The 15750-nt window shown below is 34.6% G+C and overlaps 1 protein-coding gene across 4 annotated transcripts in view; it reads right to left on the bottom strand.

The window, feature by feature from the left end:
• The window catches only part of LOC113498241 (solute carrier family 41 member 2-like), a 79261-nt gene that overhangs the window by 9931 nt on the left and 53580 nt on the right, over positions 1-15750 (bottom strand). The window contains exon 1 of one of the 4 annotated variants that reach the window (XM_026878181.1): positions 7867-8114. The exons of the other annotated variants lie outside the window; for them this stretch is intronic. Within the exon in view, the coding sequence (XP_026733982.1) occupies positions 7867-7948 (82 nt within the window). The 5' untranslated portion in view covers positions 7949-8114. Of the gene's footprint in view, positions 1-7866; positions 8115-15750 lie in introns of those variants that run through there. 4 annotated transcript variants of the gene reach the window in all.

Raw genomic sequence — 15750 nt, forward strand, 5'->3', positions numbered from 1 at the left:
CTAAGGGGTATTAACTAAAGGAAATATGTTCTCCACTTTGCTTGAGGTAGGAACTCCTCTTAAGGTCCGTAATTGACCTTAGCGTTAAAATTTCTTAGGACACCGTATCAGCTATTTTTTGATCCAAACGCGATAGCTTTACCCTTCATTAATAAGTTAATTCTGTTAAGAAATTACGTCATTTTAGAAGTAAATACAGCTGCTAGCATTGCTAGCAAATTAGGTAATAGTTGTACCAATGCTTTATGTAGGTACTAAACGTACCACCGCCACCAAAACAAAATGCATGTTATCAATTCCCGTTACGATACACTTCCTATTATTTTTTTTCTCATTCTTTGAGTTTCGGCAATTTTTGTTTTTATAATTATACTCGCTATTGTCAAAAGCACAATGAACTCTATTTATGGACATACAAGTTCCAAGATTGACAATTCCGCAACATTCAATTAAGTAAATTGGAATCTAACAATAGTGAGAGAGTTCTGTAATAACCGAAGCATCAATTACATTATCGGAATAACTCTAATTATAAAAAAAACTGGTCTACGCAGTATAACTTGCGGATTTTTTTTACGAAAAAACGTGTAAAGAAATAGCTGTTATTGAACATAGAAATTTAATCCTTCTGTCGCACTGGTGTCATAAACATTCAAGTCACATGCACAAAGAAAGACTTAGGACAAGCATTTTTGGATCATACAAATCGTTGCCTTACGCGGGAATTGAATGCGCGACACGTCATATGAAAGGATTCTGGTATTTAAACAAGAGATTCTTCTTTAGAATTAAAACTCAAATTTGTATATAATCTATTACTTTAGAACTAAAACGCAAAATGTCTCGTTCCATGTCCCGCTTGTTACACAAGTGCTAATTACATAATCTAATACATATCACGAGTATAATTACTGTTTTATTTAAGTAAAACTTATATAACAATGAAAGAATAACAATTTGTGATTAACAAATGCATCCATTGTTAAAAAAGAGAATCATCACTTTTTGTCATTTATGGGAAGTCCCCTGGTTTGTATGAACTGCTTTGTCTCCACTTGGTGAGGTCAGAAATTAGTTTTGACATTGTATGACGTCATGAATTTCTTGGTACTAGGTGTGCGTTTGAAATGGGAAGATAATCGGGATCGCAGCAACTCGATAGGGTTCGGACTACAATTTTTTTATTTTTCCTTAGGTACAATGTTATTTTTCTGTATAAAAGTGGTTGATAGACTGACAGATTTTTTTAAAGAAACTACTATGAGAGAATCGGTTATGAGGATCTACCGAGCAGGGTTTGACAATCTTTATTTATCCTTCTTAGCCATTGTCAATGTCAATGTAATTTTGAGTCAATATCTGTTCTAACATTCCAACATATTCTATCTACTTAACAGCAGAGAAAACACGTATTTCCACCAGAAATCGATTTGACTACATGAATATTTATGTAGGAATATACAACAATTGTTTATAAACCTTTTTTCCTTACTATTCACAAAGGCTAGACAATAACGTGTTAAACGTGACGGAAAACGATTGCCATGTAATCATACAAAATAGATGCAATGCGCAAGCGCACATCGACAGCGCAAATTAACAAACAAATAAACTCATTTATTTAAAATCCCATAAATTATATTACATGTGTTTATGGTAAACGTCTATTGTCTATAACTCACAGCAGATAAAATTACAATAAGTGACCGTGCAACGTTGTATAATTTGTTACAGTTAAAATTACCAGATAAGGTAAATTTACACGGTTTCGATGGTTTATCGATGATAAGCATAAAACATATTGGTTCAAATCACGTGGCTATAACGAAATTCAGCATAATAATGATAACGCCTAATGTTATAGGGTTTGTATAAATTCTTAATTCTGCTATTTTTTTACTGCGACTAGCCCTTCACACTTGCGCATTGCCACTCCTGCAAGGCAGGATCTACACTGAAACCAAAACAAATAACTATAATGTAAACAGTTTAATAAATAAATAAATAAATAAATAAAATAAACCAACGGAAACCACCGAGACACGGTGTGTCCCAGGGGAAACAACTGCCTTGGAACCCGCAACGAAATTTATTAGAAATAGTAAAAAGGAGGAGTAAGAAAAAATGTTCCACTTCCCTTCATGGCTAGCGGGGGGCAAGAAAAAAAATGGTAAGTAGTACCGAAGAAATGAGATTGGAGCATAAAAAACCAAACCGTAACTTTTTAATCGGAAGGAAGTGCTTATGGACTTCTTCCGCTCTGGGGAATATGGAGACTTATGCCGCCAGATTATTTCCGGTTAAAATGACCGCAGTGTTTCACCCTTCCCTTGTACCAGATAGCCCGGAAACACGTTGCAAACTACAGCAAAACATTTTGTTGTTTGCATTTTGCCAAAGCATTTCTGTGCAGCAGTATTATTATGCTAATGAAAGATATCCGAAAATGCTTTGCCAAACTATATTATGACTTAAAATATACCAAGAGAGGTATTAACTGTTGAAGTAAGAAACTGCACTGACGGCACGGATAGCAATTTGTAAAGGTCACCACGCGAAATCACGATGTGTCACGGGTTCGATCCCCGCGTAGGTTAACGAAGAATAGGCATTTTTGTGATCTAAAAATACACTGGGTGTCCTGATGCATGCCATTTTAATTTCTACAAAAAATCCTGCGACACAATGATTGATTTTCTTAGTGTGAGAGTCGTTTTATTTTCTGCGGGATCCGGTATGTAGAAATACCGTGCAAAAATAACTTATAGCCCAATCATTATTTTAGTCATGTTCAAATTAAAACACATAGGTCTTTAAAAGCTAATTTATACTAAAACTATGTTTAGGCAGTCTGTAATTTATAATACCTTTGTAAATACAGTATCATCCTTAAAGCAAGCCAGTAAGGTTCATTTTCATGTGCATATCATAGATTTGATGTTAGAAATACAAATTAGCCCATTCAAGACACAACTTCGATATATGACCACTTAAGCCTTCAAATCGTAGCTAAAGGTATGGGGGTACGTGTTGGGGGTCTACCCTCTTTTGGTGAAAGACTCCCACTATCACAATTCTGTACGGTGAAGGTCATGTCCATGTCCTTTTCCCCTTCCCGCTAGATGGCGTTGTAAACCATAAGATATTTTTTTTATCAAATTATGTTTATGGAAAAATACTGTAACTTAGAATAAAAATGTTACTATTTAAATATTAGGTATAATTGAAAAAATAATTAAAATACGAATGAGATATAAAATATGCGTTCACTATTAATAGATACAATCTAATAAATAATAAGGAAAGTTAATTAAGCGGTCTTCCTTTCGAGGGTCAATAGTTTATTTTTTTTACCTCTAATTACCACCATTCATTATGGATTGCAATCAACGATTTGATAAATATCTAAAGGTGTTACGTTGTATGCTTAGCAACAAAACTTGGCTACAAAAGACACAGAGACTCCGCTTGGTGTACAGACGGCCTAAGCTACAAAACATACCTTACCCACATTATTAAATTTCGTTACTTCAATTTATTTTCTGCTATTGCATGCCGTGTTCGTGAAAGCTATACAAGGTCAATAAACGTTAGGGTTCCTTGCGTTATTCTCATTGAACCATCCAACCTTCATGATATAATTGCCAATATTTACATAGTACATTTTAGGATAATTGATCATAAATTATGCACAATTGTTTTGAAGTTAATGATTGATAGGAACAAAGAAAGGCAATTAGAAATGTAGAAATTATATTTTAGTCTTTTCATATTGTAATTTAAAATGAGAGACATTTTGGGTTAAAGCTTTGTAAAGGGTTTTTGCCTTGCAGCGTTTTGGATCAAAGTAATGACCTTCGTTTACTCGTAAAACACATTACAGAAAAGGTTTTTTTTTATCAAAAAGCCTTTCGTCTCTAATTAATGTAATCCTTGTATCGTGAGTTTTACAAATATTCAAGTCACAGAAACAAAGACAATCAAACTCAGAGAATTTCAGAACAAGCAATCGTGGATAGCTTAATTATTCTAAGAATCTTAGTAATTGGATAGCTTAATGATTTTGGGGATAAAATATAGCCTACTAGCTTCTCTCCCGCGGCTTCGCCCGCATCGAGGTCGGTTATATCGCGTTTCCAAGAGAACTCTTCAAAAGTCCGGGATAAAAACTATCCTATGTTCTTCCTCAAGGTCAACTCTATCTCTGTACCAAATTTCATTCCAATCAGTTCAGTGGTTTAGACGTGAAAGCGTAACAGACGGACAGAGTTACTTTCGCATTTATAATATTAGTAGGGGTAGTAGGGATGACATTCACAATTAGACATTCTATTGGTTTTCTATGAATTATCAAAATCGGATGAGGAGTTTTTGGATTATCCCGTCACAAACTAATAAAATACAACTCTTTATACCTAATGTTGAAACAAATGTTTCACATTACGTTCGTTGTGAACGTTTATAATAATAAGATTGAATGAAGACCCATTGTTTGATGGATAATGCACAAGTTATTTAAAAAATGACTCAATCTGTGTAGAAAATCGTTACACGTGGTGACATTCATTTCTCAGAATTTTATCAAAAGAACATCAAAGGAAACAGAAATAAATTGGAGGATGAGCATCTGATGATGGCGCAAAAATTGGGATGTTATAAGTTTGACGTGTCTGTCGTCTGCTTCAGAGATCATAGCTCCTGAAGAGATGTAACGATTTCGATTTATTGTGTTATATAATTATAAACGAATGTTAAAAAAAACATGAGTTCAACCGTTTAAAAATGGCTAAACTTGTGAGGATTGTAAGCAGGGGAGATGAACCGGAAGTCTGCAAATATCAAGAGTGGGCTCAAACAACAGATATTTTCTACCTGAAATATTATATCATATTTACTTCCTTTAAATTCAATAACAAAGTTATTTGGGAAACTTCTCATTTCACGAGAAAACGTTTCCGTACGTTGCAATCATATCGATTTCAGTCAAATCAGATGGAGGAATCGAATCGGACCGTCTTAAATTTAATAACCGTAGCAATCGATAAGGAAGATAGCGATTTACAAATAGGTAGGTACAGTTAGCAAGAAAGTAGTTAAAAAGTAAGCACATAAATTGGAGCAAGGTGGGTCGATAACGACCTCCGTGGTCGAGTGGCGTACGCACCGGTTTCAGGGTGTCGCTAGCTCTGAGGTCCCGGGTTCGATCCCCGGTCGGGTCAATGTAAAAATTCACATTTCTACATTGTCTCGGGTCTGGGTGTTTGTGGTACCTTCGTTGTATCTGAATTCCATAACACAAGTGCTTTAGCAACTTACTTTGAGTTCAGAACAATGTATGTGATGTTGTCCGCATTTATTTATTTATCATACCCTTTAAAGGTCTCGGGTCAAGTCTGGATGAAGCTAACACAGGACCGTAGAAATTGGCACGAGAAAGGGGTGGCTATGCCCAGCAGTGGGAGGATAAAGGCTATGGATGATGATGATGATGATGAAGCACATAAAAAGGCAGCTGGTTTAGACTGGATGCGGTAGGTGGAGGACCGAGTGTTGTAACGCGACTTGGAGGAGGCCTAAGCCCAGCTGTGGACATTGATAAGCTGGATTGGTTGAAGCAAGTAACCTTGATGGTGGAGAAAATATTATTTTTCCTCAGAGTAATAGATATTATTGATAACTTGCGATTTCAATGATGCTGTATCGGAAGAATACTCTTGTCCTGTGTACAGAAAACGTTGAGAGATGTACCGATTATGATTTAGATATATTCATCTTAAAAAAGAGATTGAGATTTTGAGGATGAGAAACAAATGCTAATATCACTTGTGTTACTGACGGCTGACGGTACATATGCGTTGCATGTCTATTCGCAATCATATGTACAGTTACGTTCGATTTAAGATATGTTGTCATGTACTTACATGAATAAAATAAATACACTTCTTTCATATAATACTTTGGCAATTTTTTGATCGATTTTATATTGGCTAAGTCATCTTTATCACATTATAATAATAATAGAACAGTATAATTTTATAGTGCTAACTATTAATTTTCGCTTGAAAAATAATAACGACTATCTGACCTAGACCCGTTATTCATGAGTCTATTTTACGACACTATCTCACGGCAGAGTGGCAAAACTATTAGTATAAATAAAAATGAACAGTAATCTCAACTTTAAATGTCCCACTGTTGGACTTAGGCATGGGTATGTCATAGCATTAGCTGGCAAACGGGGTACACAGGCTACTTATTTCGAGCTGTTATATAATCGACATCTACTCAGGCGAAGCCGCAGGGAAAAGCTAGCTTTAAACAAAAAATCTTTCGTTAATCTGATTGCATGGATACCGAACGATTAATGCTTGTTTTGAGCCTAAGTGTCATTTTGAATGTGAATTGAATGTTTGTTGAACGTCACATAAGGACGTGACATAAGGATTGATTTCCTTAATACGAGAATCAATCTATAAAAAGCTAAAACTAACAGAAGTTAATAACATGTCATACGGAACACCCAACTTAAATAAATAAATGTAACACGTATTAGAAACTTTGCAAAAACCTCAGTCGGAAAGTCACGGACGAATTCGAGGGGCATTGCACTAGTTTGACAGGTACCTTTATATCACGAGCATTTCTTGGTATTTTGTAATAACACTGTCGCGGTATTGTTTTGTGAACTAGCATGGACCAAAACTTAAATTGAACCTTAATATTATAAAAGTGAGTTTTGTTTGTTCATGATACTTTGTCTAAACTGCTAAACCAATTTTGAGACGTCTTTCCCGAGTGATAAGCTACATTAACAATAAGTACATTTTATATCCGTTATCCTAAATAAACGGGAACTTGGAGACAGAAACCGAGGGTGCCTAGTAAATAAACAAGACACAATGATTAAACCTATTTAATACCAATTGGTGTACAAAAAGACATGTGACCTTTATCAAGTGTTTTGCATATAAAGTGTTCTTATCTGTGACAATTTCTACCGTTTTTATGAAATTGCATCATTGGCACCATTAAATAGGTATCAGAATAGTTTCTCGAAATTATCCTAAATTTACAGTTACATAGACAGAGATATTCACAATGAAAAACATCTTAGAATTTCTTAACACTCCGGTTCATCAAAATCATTAGATCATAAAACGTTTCTTGAGCATCCTTTTTAATAAGCCTACTATAAAGTAACATAGATATATGTTTAAACCTTTGTTTATGCTCTGAAGTCTATGCTATCTCAATAACAGCACACTGACCTCATATCTCGTGACAGGGCACAACCCTTCCCTTTGGAAAAGTACAGGAATAACGTAAATATAGATATTGTAGGACTCATAAACAATGTATAAACATATATCTATATATCACAGGTTATATGTTGTATAGTAAAGGAAAATTTATAAGTAGACTAGCCTTTCGCCCGCGGCTTCGCCGGTCGCAGGTTATATCGCGTTTCCATGAGAACTCTTTAAAAGTCCGGGATAAAACTATCCTATGTTCTTTCTCAAGGTCAACTCTATCTCTGTACCAAATTTCATTAAAATCAGTTGAGTGGCTTAGACGTGAAAGTGTAACAGACATACAGACAGAAAGAGTTACTTTCGCGTTTATAATATTAGTAGGGAAGTAGGGATTGTAGTAGTGACTTTGTTTTAGACGAATTGTTTTTTTTTAGTACAAGTTTTAACATAAATATGTATAGTGAGCTAAAATCACTTATCTGTAAAACTATAAAAGTAACTTTTATATCCTAATAGTTGGCTCAACGCTCAAAATTAGAACATCACTGAAAGAAATGACGTCACTTCATATCACAAAGACTAGGAAATGACGAAACCAAGAATAAAACCTTACCGATAACCGAGTATCCCTCCATTCGGTTGAAGATCTTGCTCAGAGACAGCTCTAAACGTGCACCCATGTTTATTAACGACATTATTACAATAAAACTATGAAATATTCACGTATGAACTACACAAGTAAAAGTAATATAATTTAAACCAGTTCAAAGTCAAACACTTCGCTTGGTAGCTGTTCAACGACTAAATTTACCAAGAACACAATTCAATTGCGAAAAAATGTTTCCTCTTGAAAAACTGGCATTTAAAAAGTATTATATAAAAAATCTTCGAACAATCACACTTAATTCCACTGTTTACTCAATTATTGCGAAGTAGTATGATTACATTTCACTGATAAAATCACATCCCACTAATATCTTAAACTACTTAATAATTAATTAAATAAATACCGCGAAAAAAATTACATATTGATACGACCAAACTTTTTGAACGCACGTACAAAATTAAATTTGGAACGTTATAAAAAAACAAAAGGCAATAAAACGGCGCGGTTTTGTTACATTTTCGACACTATTTGAAATTCGAATGTAAACAAAAACAATATGGCTGCTTTAACACGCGTTGTGTTCACATTTTGGACCGCACAACATTAACAGTTAAGCATAACCTCGTGCACAAACGCTCGGTAGAACTATCTGCATTATAAATGATATTTAAACTGTAATGAGGGTAAAGTGTGCGTTCTCGTTCATTATTATAACTACCGGGTGATAATGAATTATTTACGAGTTTAACTGCATTCGCTATCTCTGCAAGATATTTCGCATTTGTTGTATTGCACGCACTGAATTTTATAAGTTTTATAAGGAATTGGCAAATAGTTTTGAAATTGCGACTGTTGGTAGCATTTGATTTAATGCAAGCGGTGTATCAAGGTTGTTCTGGCAATGGTAAGCAGATTTCTTAACACGATAATAGTCTAATATTGGAAATTGCATTGCTCGCCGAAGTCTCTAGAACACTTTTAGCCTAAGTATTTAAATGTAAGCTTGATCAATAGTCTTACTGTAACGGGACTAAATATATATTTTGCTTCATTTTGGCATCGAACTATCAACTAAAGTATTTACATTAGTTTATCACACGTTCATTTATTTTATTTGCATAAACTTGAACTGAGTACGTTATCACTTATCAGCTATTATTAAATTCTATGTAAAGAAAATGAAACCACGCTTAAAATTTAACTGGTTCGGTATCATTTTATTTAATTCTTCTACTAGAAACCCTACTCTGGACAGCATATTCAATTGTAAGAGAACTTCGCCATTATCTGCATGGATGGTCATAACAAAAAACTACGTAAGAAACGCGGAAAACAATATATTATTTAACAGAGGCCTTACTTGTACTGTTGTCTCGCTCCCACAAAAATAACATACTTAACATTACTTTTCCACAATGCGCGAATTTTGATTTAGGATCCATTTAGACGATGTGGGAAATATCGTGCAAGTTGTAATACATTGCTGGCAATTATATATCAAGAAATACCGTGGATTAGAAGATAATTTAAATTGTCTGGACTTTAAAAGAGACCCCCTGAGTTTTTTTCGACATTTCTTCTTCGGGTAGTCAGATAGGAAATGTTGACTCCAGCGTTCTCAAAAAAAAGAAGCATGTAAAAGTGCCTACTTACAGAATAAATGATTTCATTTCATTTTGTTAGATACTCGAGCTTAGCGGCTGCTCAATGTACTGCAACTTGCATGGTATACCTCGCATCGTCTAAATGGACCCTTAGAAATGTGTTAGTAGTCCACATGATTGTAGTTTTCAGTAAAGAGGTCTTGCACGTGACAATAATTGCATTATTAATAACAAATGTTAGCAAAATAATAAACACGTTGAAGAAATGATGTCAAAAAAGTGTCGACCGCGTTATTCACAGTTATCAATTTAGGCTACTTTTTTTTCTTCATACAAAATCGCGTACTCATTTTAAACGTGTTTCATTTTACGCAGACGAGCACTGTTTTGGTTTTTAAATGTTTTAATGATTCATTGTTATTCCAGTCGGACATACGGAAAATGAATTTTATTATAATAGGTACTTGTTCTTTTAAGACGACAATAAGACCTTTAGTTACGTATATGCCTAAACGTTTATTATCAACGAAGGTCAATAGCCCGAAATTTAGCGTAGTAAAACAAGTTTTTATTAAATTTTAGTATCTCACCTTACATAATTGCTAAAGCAGTTTAGAACAGTTTTGTTAAATCACCTGAGCAAGGCAAATAACCGGGTGTTTTCGCTTAACTTGGGATAGGCCTATGTTCAGCAGTGGGATCGCATTAGGCTGAGTTGATTGAATACCTGCAGATTACTCACCCCCCCCCCCCTAAATACTGTCTCCGGAAGTCTTAAAACCGTTGAAAAATTGTCAAGTGTAATCCCACAAGCTTGAGTCAATTAACAAGTTTTATTTTTTGACCCTGTGTCTAGTAACAATATTGAAGATAGTGGTTTCTTAGGTTTACGCGAATGTTAGACATTGAAATGAAACGACTTTTACGGATTTTATCGCGGTTTAATTTTTGGTTTTAGTTCCCGACGTTTCGACACCTTTGCAGGTATCATGGTCACGGGCAGACTGAGATGGTGTTCGTCTTGACAGAAGATGTTGCTCGTTCTACCTTCATATTTTTAATTAATTATTTATGGTCCGACCTACGCAGTATGAGCTCACTGTGTCGTGATGTCTTGCAGCAGCGCTGCAAGACATCACGACAGCTTGTTGTCTTGTAGCGCTGCTGCGAGACAACAAGCTCCAAGTTCCACGGCCCCGTCACAGAAACCGAGTGAAGCCAGCCACAGTTGATCGTTTGCCTGCTGTACTACCATACGTCCGAGGAGTCACTGACAAGATTGGTTACATCCTGAAGCGAGCTTCAATTAAAACATACTTCAAGCCGCCCAAGAAGATTAGCCAGTCCTTATCATCTGTCAAGTGTCACATACCTCTACAAGATGCAGGAGTATACAAACTAGATTGTGACTGCGGCCTCTCTTATATCGGTCAAACTAAACGAAGCATAGGGACCCGCGTAAAAGAACACATAGCTGACGTCAAACACCGCCGCTCAACGAAGTCTGCAGTCGCCGAACATGCTGAAGGCTCCAGCCATTATATTAGATTTGATCAACCACAGATCCTCGCTAAAGAATCCAAATTCCTACCAAGGATGTTTCGCGAGGCTATTGAGATTAAAAAACACCCTAATTTCAATAGAGAAGATGGCTGGAAGATATCACCTACTTGGGACCCAATAATACAAAAACTCAAGGCTAAACCCAAGAGCAGTGCTGCAAGACATCACGACACAGTGAGCTCATACTGCGTAGGTCGGACCATAAATAATTAATTAAAAATATGAAGGTAGAACGAGCAACATCTTCTGTCAAGACGAACACCATCTCAGTCTGCCCGTGACCATGATACCTGCAAAGGTGTCGAAACGTCGGGAACTAAAACCAAAAATTAAACCGCGATAAAATCCGTAAAAGTCGTTTCATTTCAATATTGAAGATCATTGAGTGATGCAACCGTATACTCACGCGAATTTATCGGGATCTAATCATTAGCTGACGCGGCGGAGTCGCGAGTCCGAAACTAGTCGGGCACCCCTGATAAATACGCGTGAGTACACCGTTACATCATTTAATAATGAATCATTCTCACCATAGTTACTATCATAATATTGATGATCTCTCCAAAAATTCTAAATAAAAGCAAATGTAATCTAATTATTTTATTTATTCCAAACATAACATCACCATATAATACCCTTGATCGTCTTAACACGAGTAGATAAATTAAAAATACTAAGGAAAATTAATGGTTTTCCTGCTGTTCAGACATAACCTTACAGCGCTTCCTGGCTTTCCACTTGTATGGCATATGTATGGGTTCTGTATGACAACTGAAGGCCATTCAATCGATGTTTTTCTTTCTTGTCTATTGTATGGATAAAGGTTTTTTTTGTTGATTGTCTAAGGGGTAAGTTTTGTTCTCACGAATCACAATAGCGGAAACGTGATGGGATTATTGAGAATTAATGATTAATTTATTAACATCTTAAAATGTTAAATGATGAAAAGACAAGGAAATATAATGTGTCTTGTTTTATTTAAACTTTGTAAGGAATAAATAAAAGCTTTAAGATTTTATGCATTCATTGTTTTACTTCTTTATCTCGAGAGCATAAAGGACGCGTAAAATCTGTAACATGTTTCTTAAGGTATTATGCCCTTTGTGTGTTTTTTCTTTAGAGATTGCCGGCTTAATGCAAGGAAAAGGACAGTCATCAATTTAAAAAAAATAGATTGTAAGACAGAATAAGAGTTAAAAATTAGTAGATTTAAAACATCTAAAACCCCAAGTTTTATAATGTCACTCCATTCTAATTTTATCAAAATAGGTCCAGCGGTTTTTATAGTTGTAAATTGCATTGTCATCGGGTTTGAAGCTACCCTGAAAATTTAAGCCTGCTAGCTTATCGGGAAGTGCCTCAAAATTATGTTGCAAAATCCTAACCGGAACGACAAACAAATAAGAAAAGTCAGTGTATAAAAACGTGGCAAAATATAAACAATGTAAGTATACGTACCGAAACATAAAACATCAAATTTTTAACACAGTATCATACAAACAGACATACAAAATACGAAGCTACATACATGTACAACCACTTCAAAACCATTAGCTAGAGACTCGAACCCACAATAGTTTGGAAGTAGCGCTAGAACGCAGCCCAGTAACCTAGTTCCATTGACCCTTACGGTCTGAAGCAAAACTCCGCGTTTTACCGGTAAACTCAAAGAAATACTGAATGGGCCTTTACCGCTTTGTACTTACTTAGTGAGAGGTTAGTAAGAAAGAGGTTTTTACGTTTATGTAAATACGTTTTAATTTTCAGGCCTAGTTGGATTTTTTACCTAGTAAAACATGCTGTATATAATATACAGCATGTTCAAATGTAGCCTAATGTTGTTTACCCACTTCTAGCCGTACACATATAAATATTCTGTTATATTCTATCTGAATTTTGAAAAAATACTTCTTAATGTTACATTGAATGACAAAAACTTTATAGATTTTAAATGTGTGTGACTGAACAGAGCTTGAAAGTTATCAGGATCTTAGATCTGAAAGTCATTTTATAGTCATAAATTGAAGTTAATTGAATACCGGGTGAGGTAATTACCGGGTGTTGTGCAACACAAAAACATAGAGACAACAAAAACTAATGATCCAAACCAGTCAAAATGTATGGGACCAAATGAAAGCTAAGTATTTCTAGTCAAACGAAAAAAACATCAACAAGATCGGTTCATCCAGTCCTAAGTTCTGAGGTAACAATAAAAAAAGTTCCCACCAATTGAGAAATACCTCTTTTTAGACGGCTGAAAGGGATTGTGATTTTCCACCTCCCTGCACAATCATTTGTATAACCATATATTGTTTTCACAAATCAATTGTAAAATTCGAGTCTTTATTTCCATACATTTTCATACAAACATGACTTTAATTTCGAATTGTTAATACAAGTGTATGAAATCATAATTTACAATTTAAAACGACGCAATTTCAGGTTAATTCTTTTATGATTTTGTATGTATTTGCTTTGTCTATAAATTTGTTATCACAAGTGCTTGTAAATGTATGTTACTTCTGGTTATGATTGAAATCTGTGGTTTTTTGTATTATTAATTCGAAATTTCGATATAAAAAATAAAAAGCGTGATTTTAAAAATTACAGTGACATAATTTTGCCGTCAGAACATATTTTGGTGAATGAAACTACCCAGTATTAACAGAATTTTTGAACTCCGAAGCCATAGCTATCATATCAGTTATTGAGGTTTTTTCTAATGTAACACAGACATATACTTGATGCCAGAGCTAGAGAGCGAAGAAAAGATCCATCACATGAATTCATAAAAGGTATTCTTGGGTGCCGAGATTCAAACCTAACTTGCCTGTGTAATGATGATAATGCCACAACAAACCCAATCAAATAAACATTACTTAAATGATCTTCTCAACACAACATTCGACCTACTTACTAAGAAATCACCAAGTGTTAACATTAAAACAAATATAATTGATATTTTCTTTTAAGTAATTGTTTACAAAACATTATCTGTACTCAAGAATTGATATGAATTATAGATGATAGATGTAGATTATAATCTGCTTTACACAAGTCAGATATTGAAATAATAATTCAAGGATACTTCATAGATAATAAGTACTTTGTATGAGAATCCTGAAGTTATTTCACAAGTTTATTTATACGGAGAAAACTATGTTGGTTAGTGAAACTATGTAATTCATGTATAGCTTTTGTCAGCGAATTCACTCGCATATATGCCATTTAAACATGTATTTTTATAGATATATGGATATTTTTATGGATACGTTGGAAAATTTTCGAAATTCGTTGAACTTTAAAAGACTTTTAATTTGGCAAAACATTTTTTAAATGAAGTTGTAATGTTAATAAATTACAGTGATGCAGTGAAGTACAGTGAATATCAAGAATTGATATTTAATAAATGGAAACGGACAATGGCGTGACGTATAACAAATATCCATTCATTCAATTCACTCGAATTTTACATTTATAAATTATAATCTTTGTATCAAGCGTATCAACGAATCAATTCGTATAGGTGACAATAGTAATTAAAATTCAAAGATTATTTAAATAAATTTGTTTGAGAAATGTTTATTCTTTTTATTTTTAACTTTCATAATATGTATACTGCCAGAGAGGAACTTTTGGCCAAGCTATAAATGCATATTATAAGTGAATCGATCACAGGTTAAGCTTCGCTGGACGGTTGGTCCGTAGATGGGTGACCATCTTTAACGAATTCCCCCGTGTTTCGGAAGGCACGTAAAATTGTGGGTCCCGGCTGTTATTCATACAACCAGTCTAACTATAGGGTATTGTGTTGCCCAGGTAACTGGGTTGAGGAGGTCAGATAGGCAGTCGCTCCTTGTAAAACACTGGTAGTTAGCTGAATCCGGTTAGACTGGAAGCCGACCCCAACATAGTTGGGCAGAGGCTAGGCCGATGTTTAATATACTGCCTTAAAGTTGACAAAATCCAAGCAGGTGTAATCTACGGTCAGCAACCTCATTATTTATTTGATAAGAATGCACTACATAGGTGACTTTCCACAAGGATAATTAAAGGATTAACCTGCAATTCAGACTAGGTTATTAAACCAAAACATTTGCCGTTCAATAAAACTGACAAATACGATAAAATGTTTTTAAGTATACAGTTTTAAAGTATTTGTTTTTGTATGACATAAGGATTTGTGACAAAAGCATCAAATTGCATTTTCTTTTACAATTTTTGTCTGATAAGAAAGAAAAATTAGCTGCATTTTTTAAGAACATTTTTACGTATGCATTTTGGTCAATTTTAAAAGTTTAAAAATCCGCGAACGATTCTGACATTTACAAAAACACTCGGCTCCCGCTCAAAGAAATTGTACAGCGGGTTATTTCACAAAAATTCAAGTCACAGACACAAAGACTCAGGACAAGCATTCGTGGATCACACAAAATGTTTGTCCTAGAATGTCGCGGGGATCGAACTAGCGAAACATTGTGTACATTGTTTTTGTCATCGAACCTATGTTTATCACTTGAATGTCCGAGAAGCCCGAAGGCTTATCAATAAATTCCTTAAAATGATGAGTAATGGAGAAATTCCTAAAATAAACAATTTAAATCTAAATCCGGTGGCTTATACGTGACTTGATACGAAATCTCAAAAATAACCGTAGGACAACAATAATTGCCCAATCATAATCTCAACAGCTAAAACTACAATAAAAACGTATAAAAACAAG

The sequence above is a fragment of the Trichoplusia ni genome, chromosome 10 (assembly GCF_003590095.1).
Source record: "Trichoplusia ni isolate ovarian cell line Hi5 chromosome 10, tn1, whole genome shotgun sequence".
Classification (NCBI taxonomy): Eukaryota; Metazoa; Arthropoda; class Insecta; order Lepidoptera; family Noctuidae; genus Trichoplusia; species Trichoplusia ni.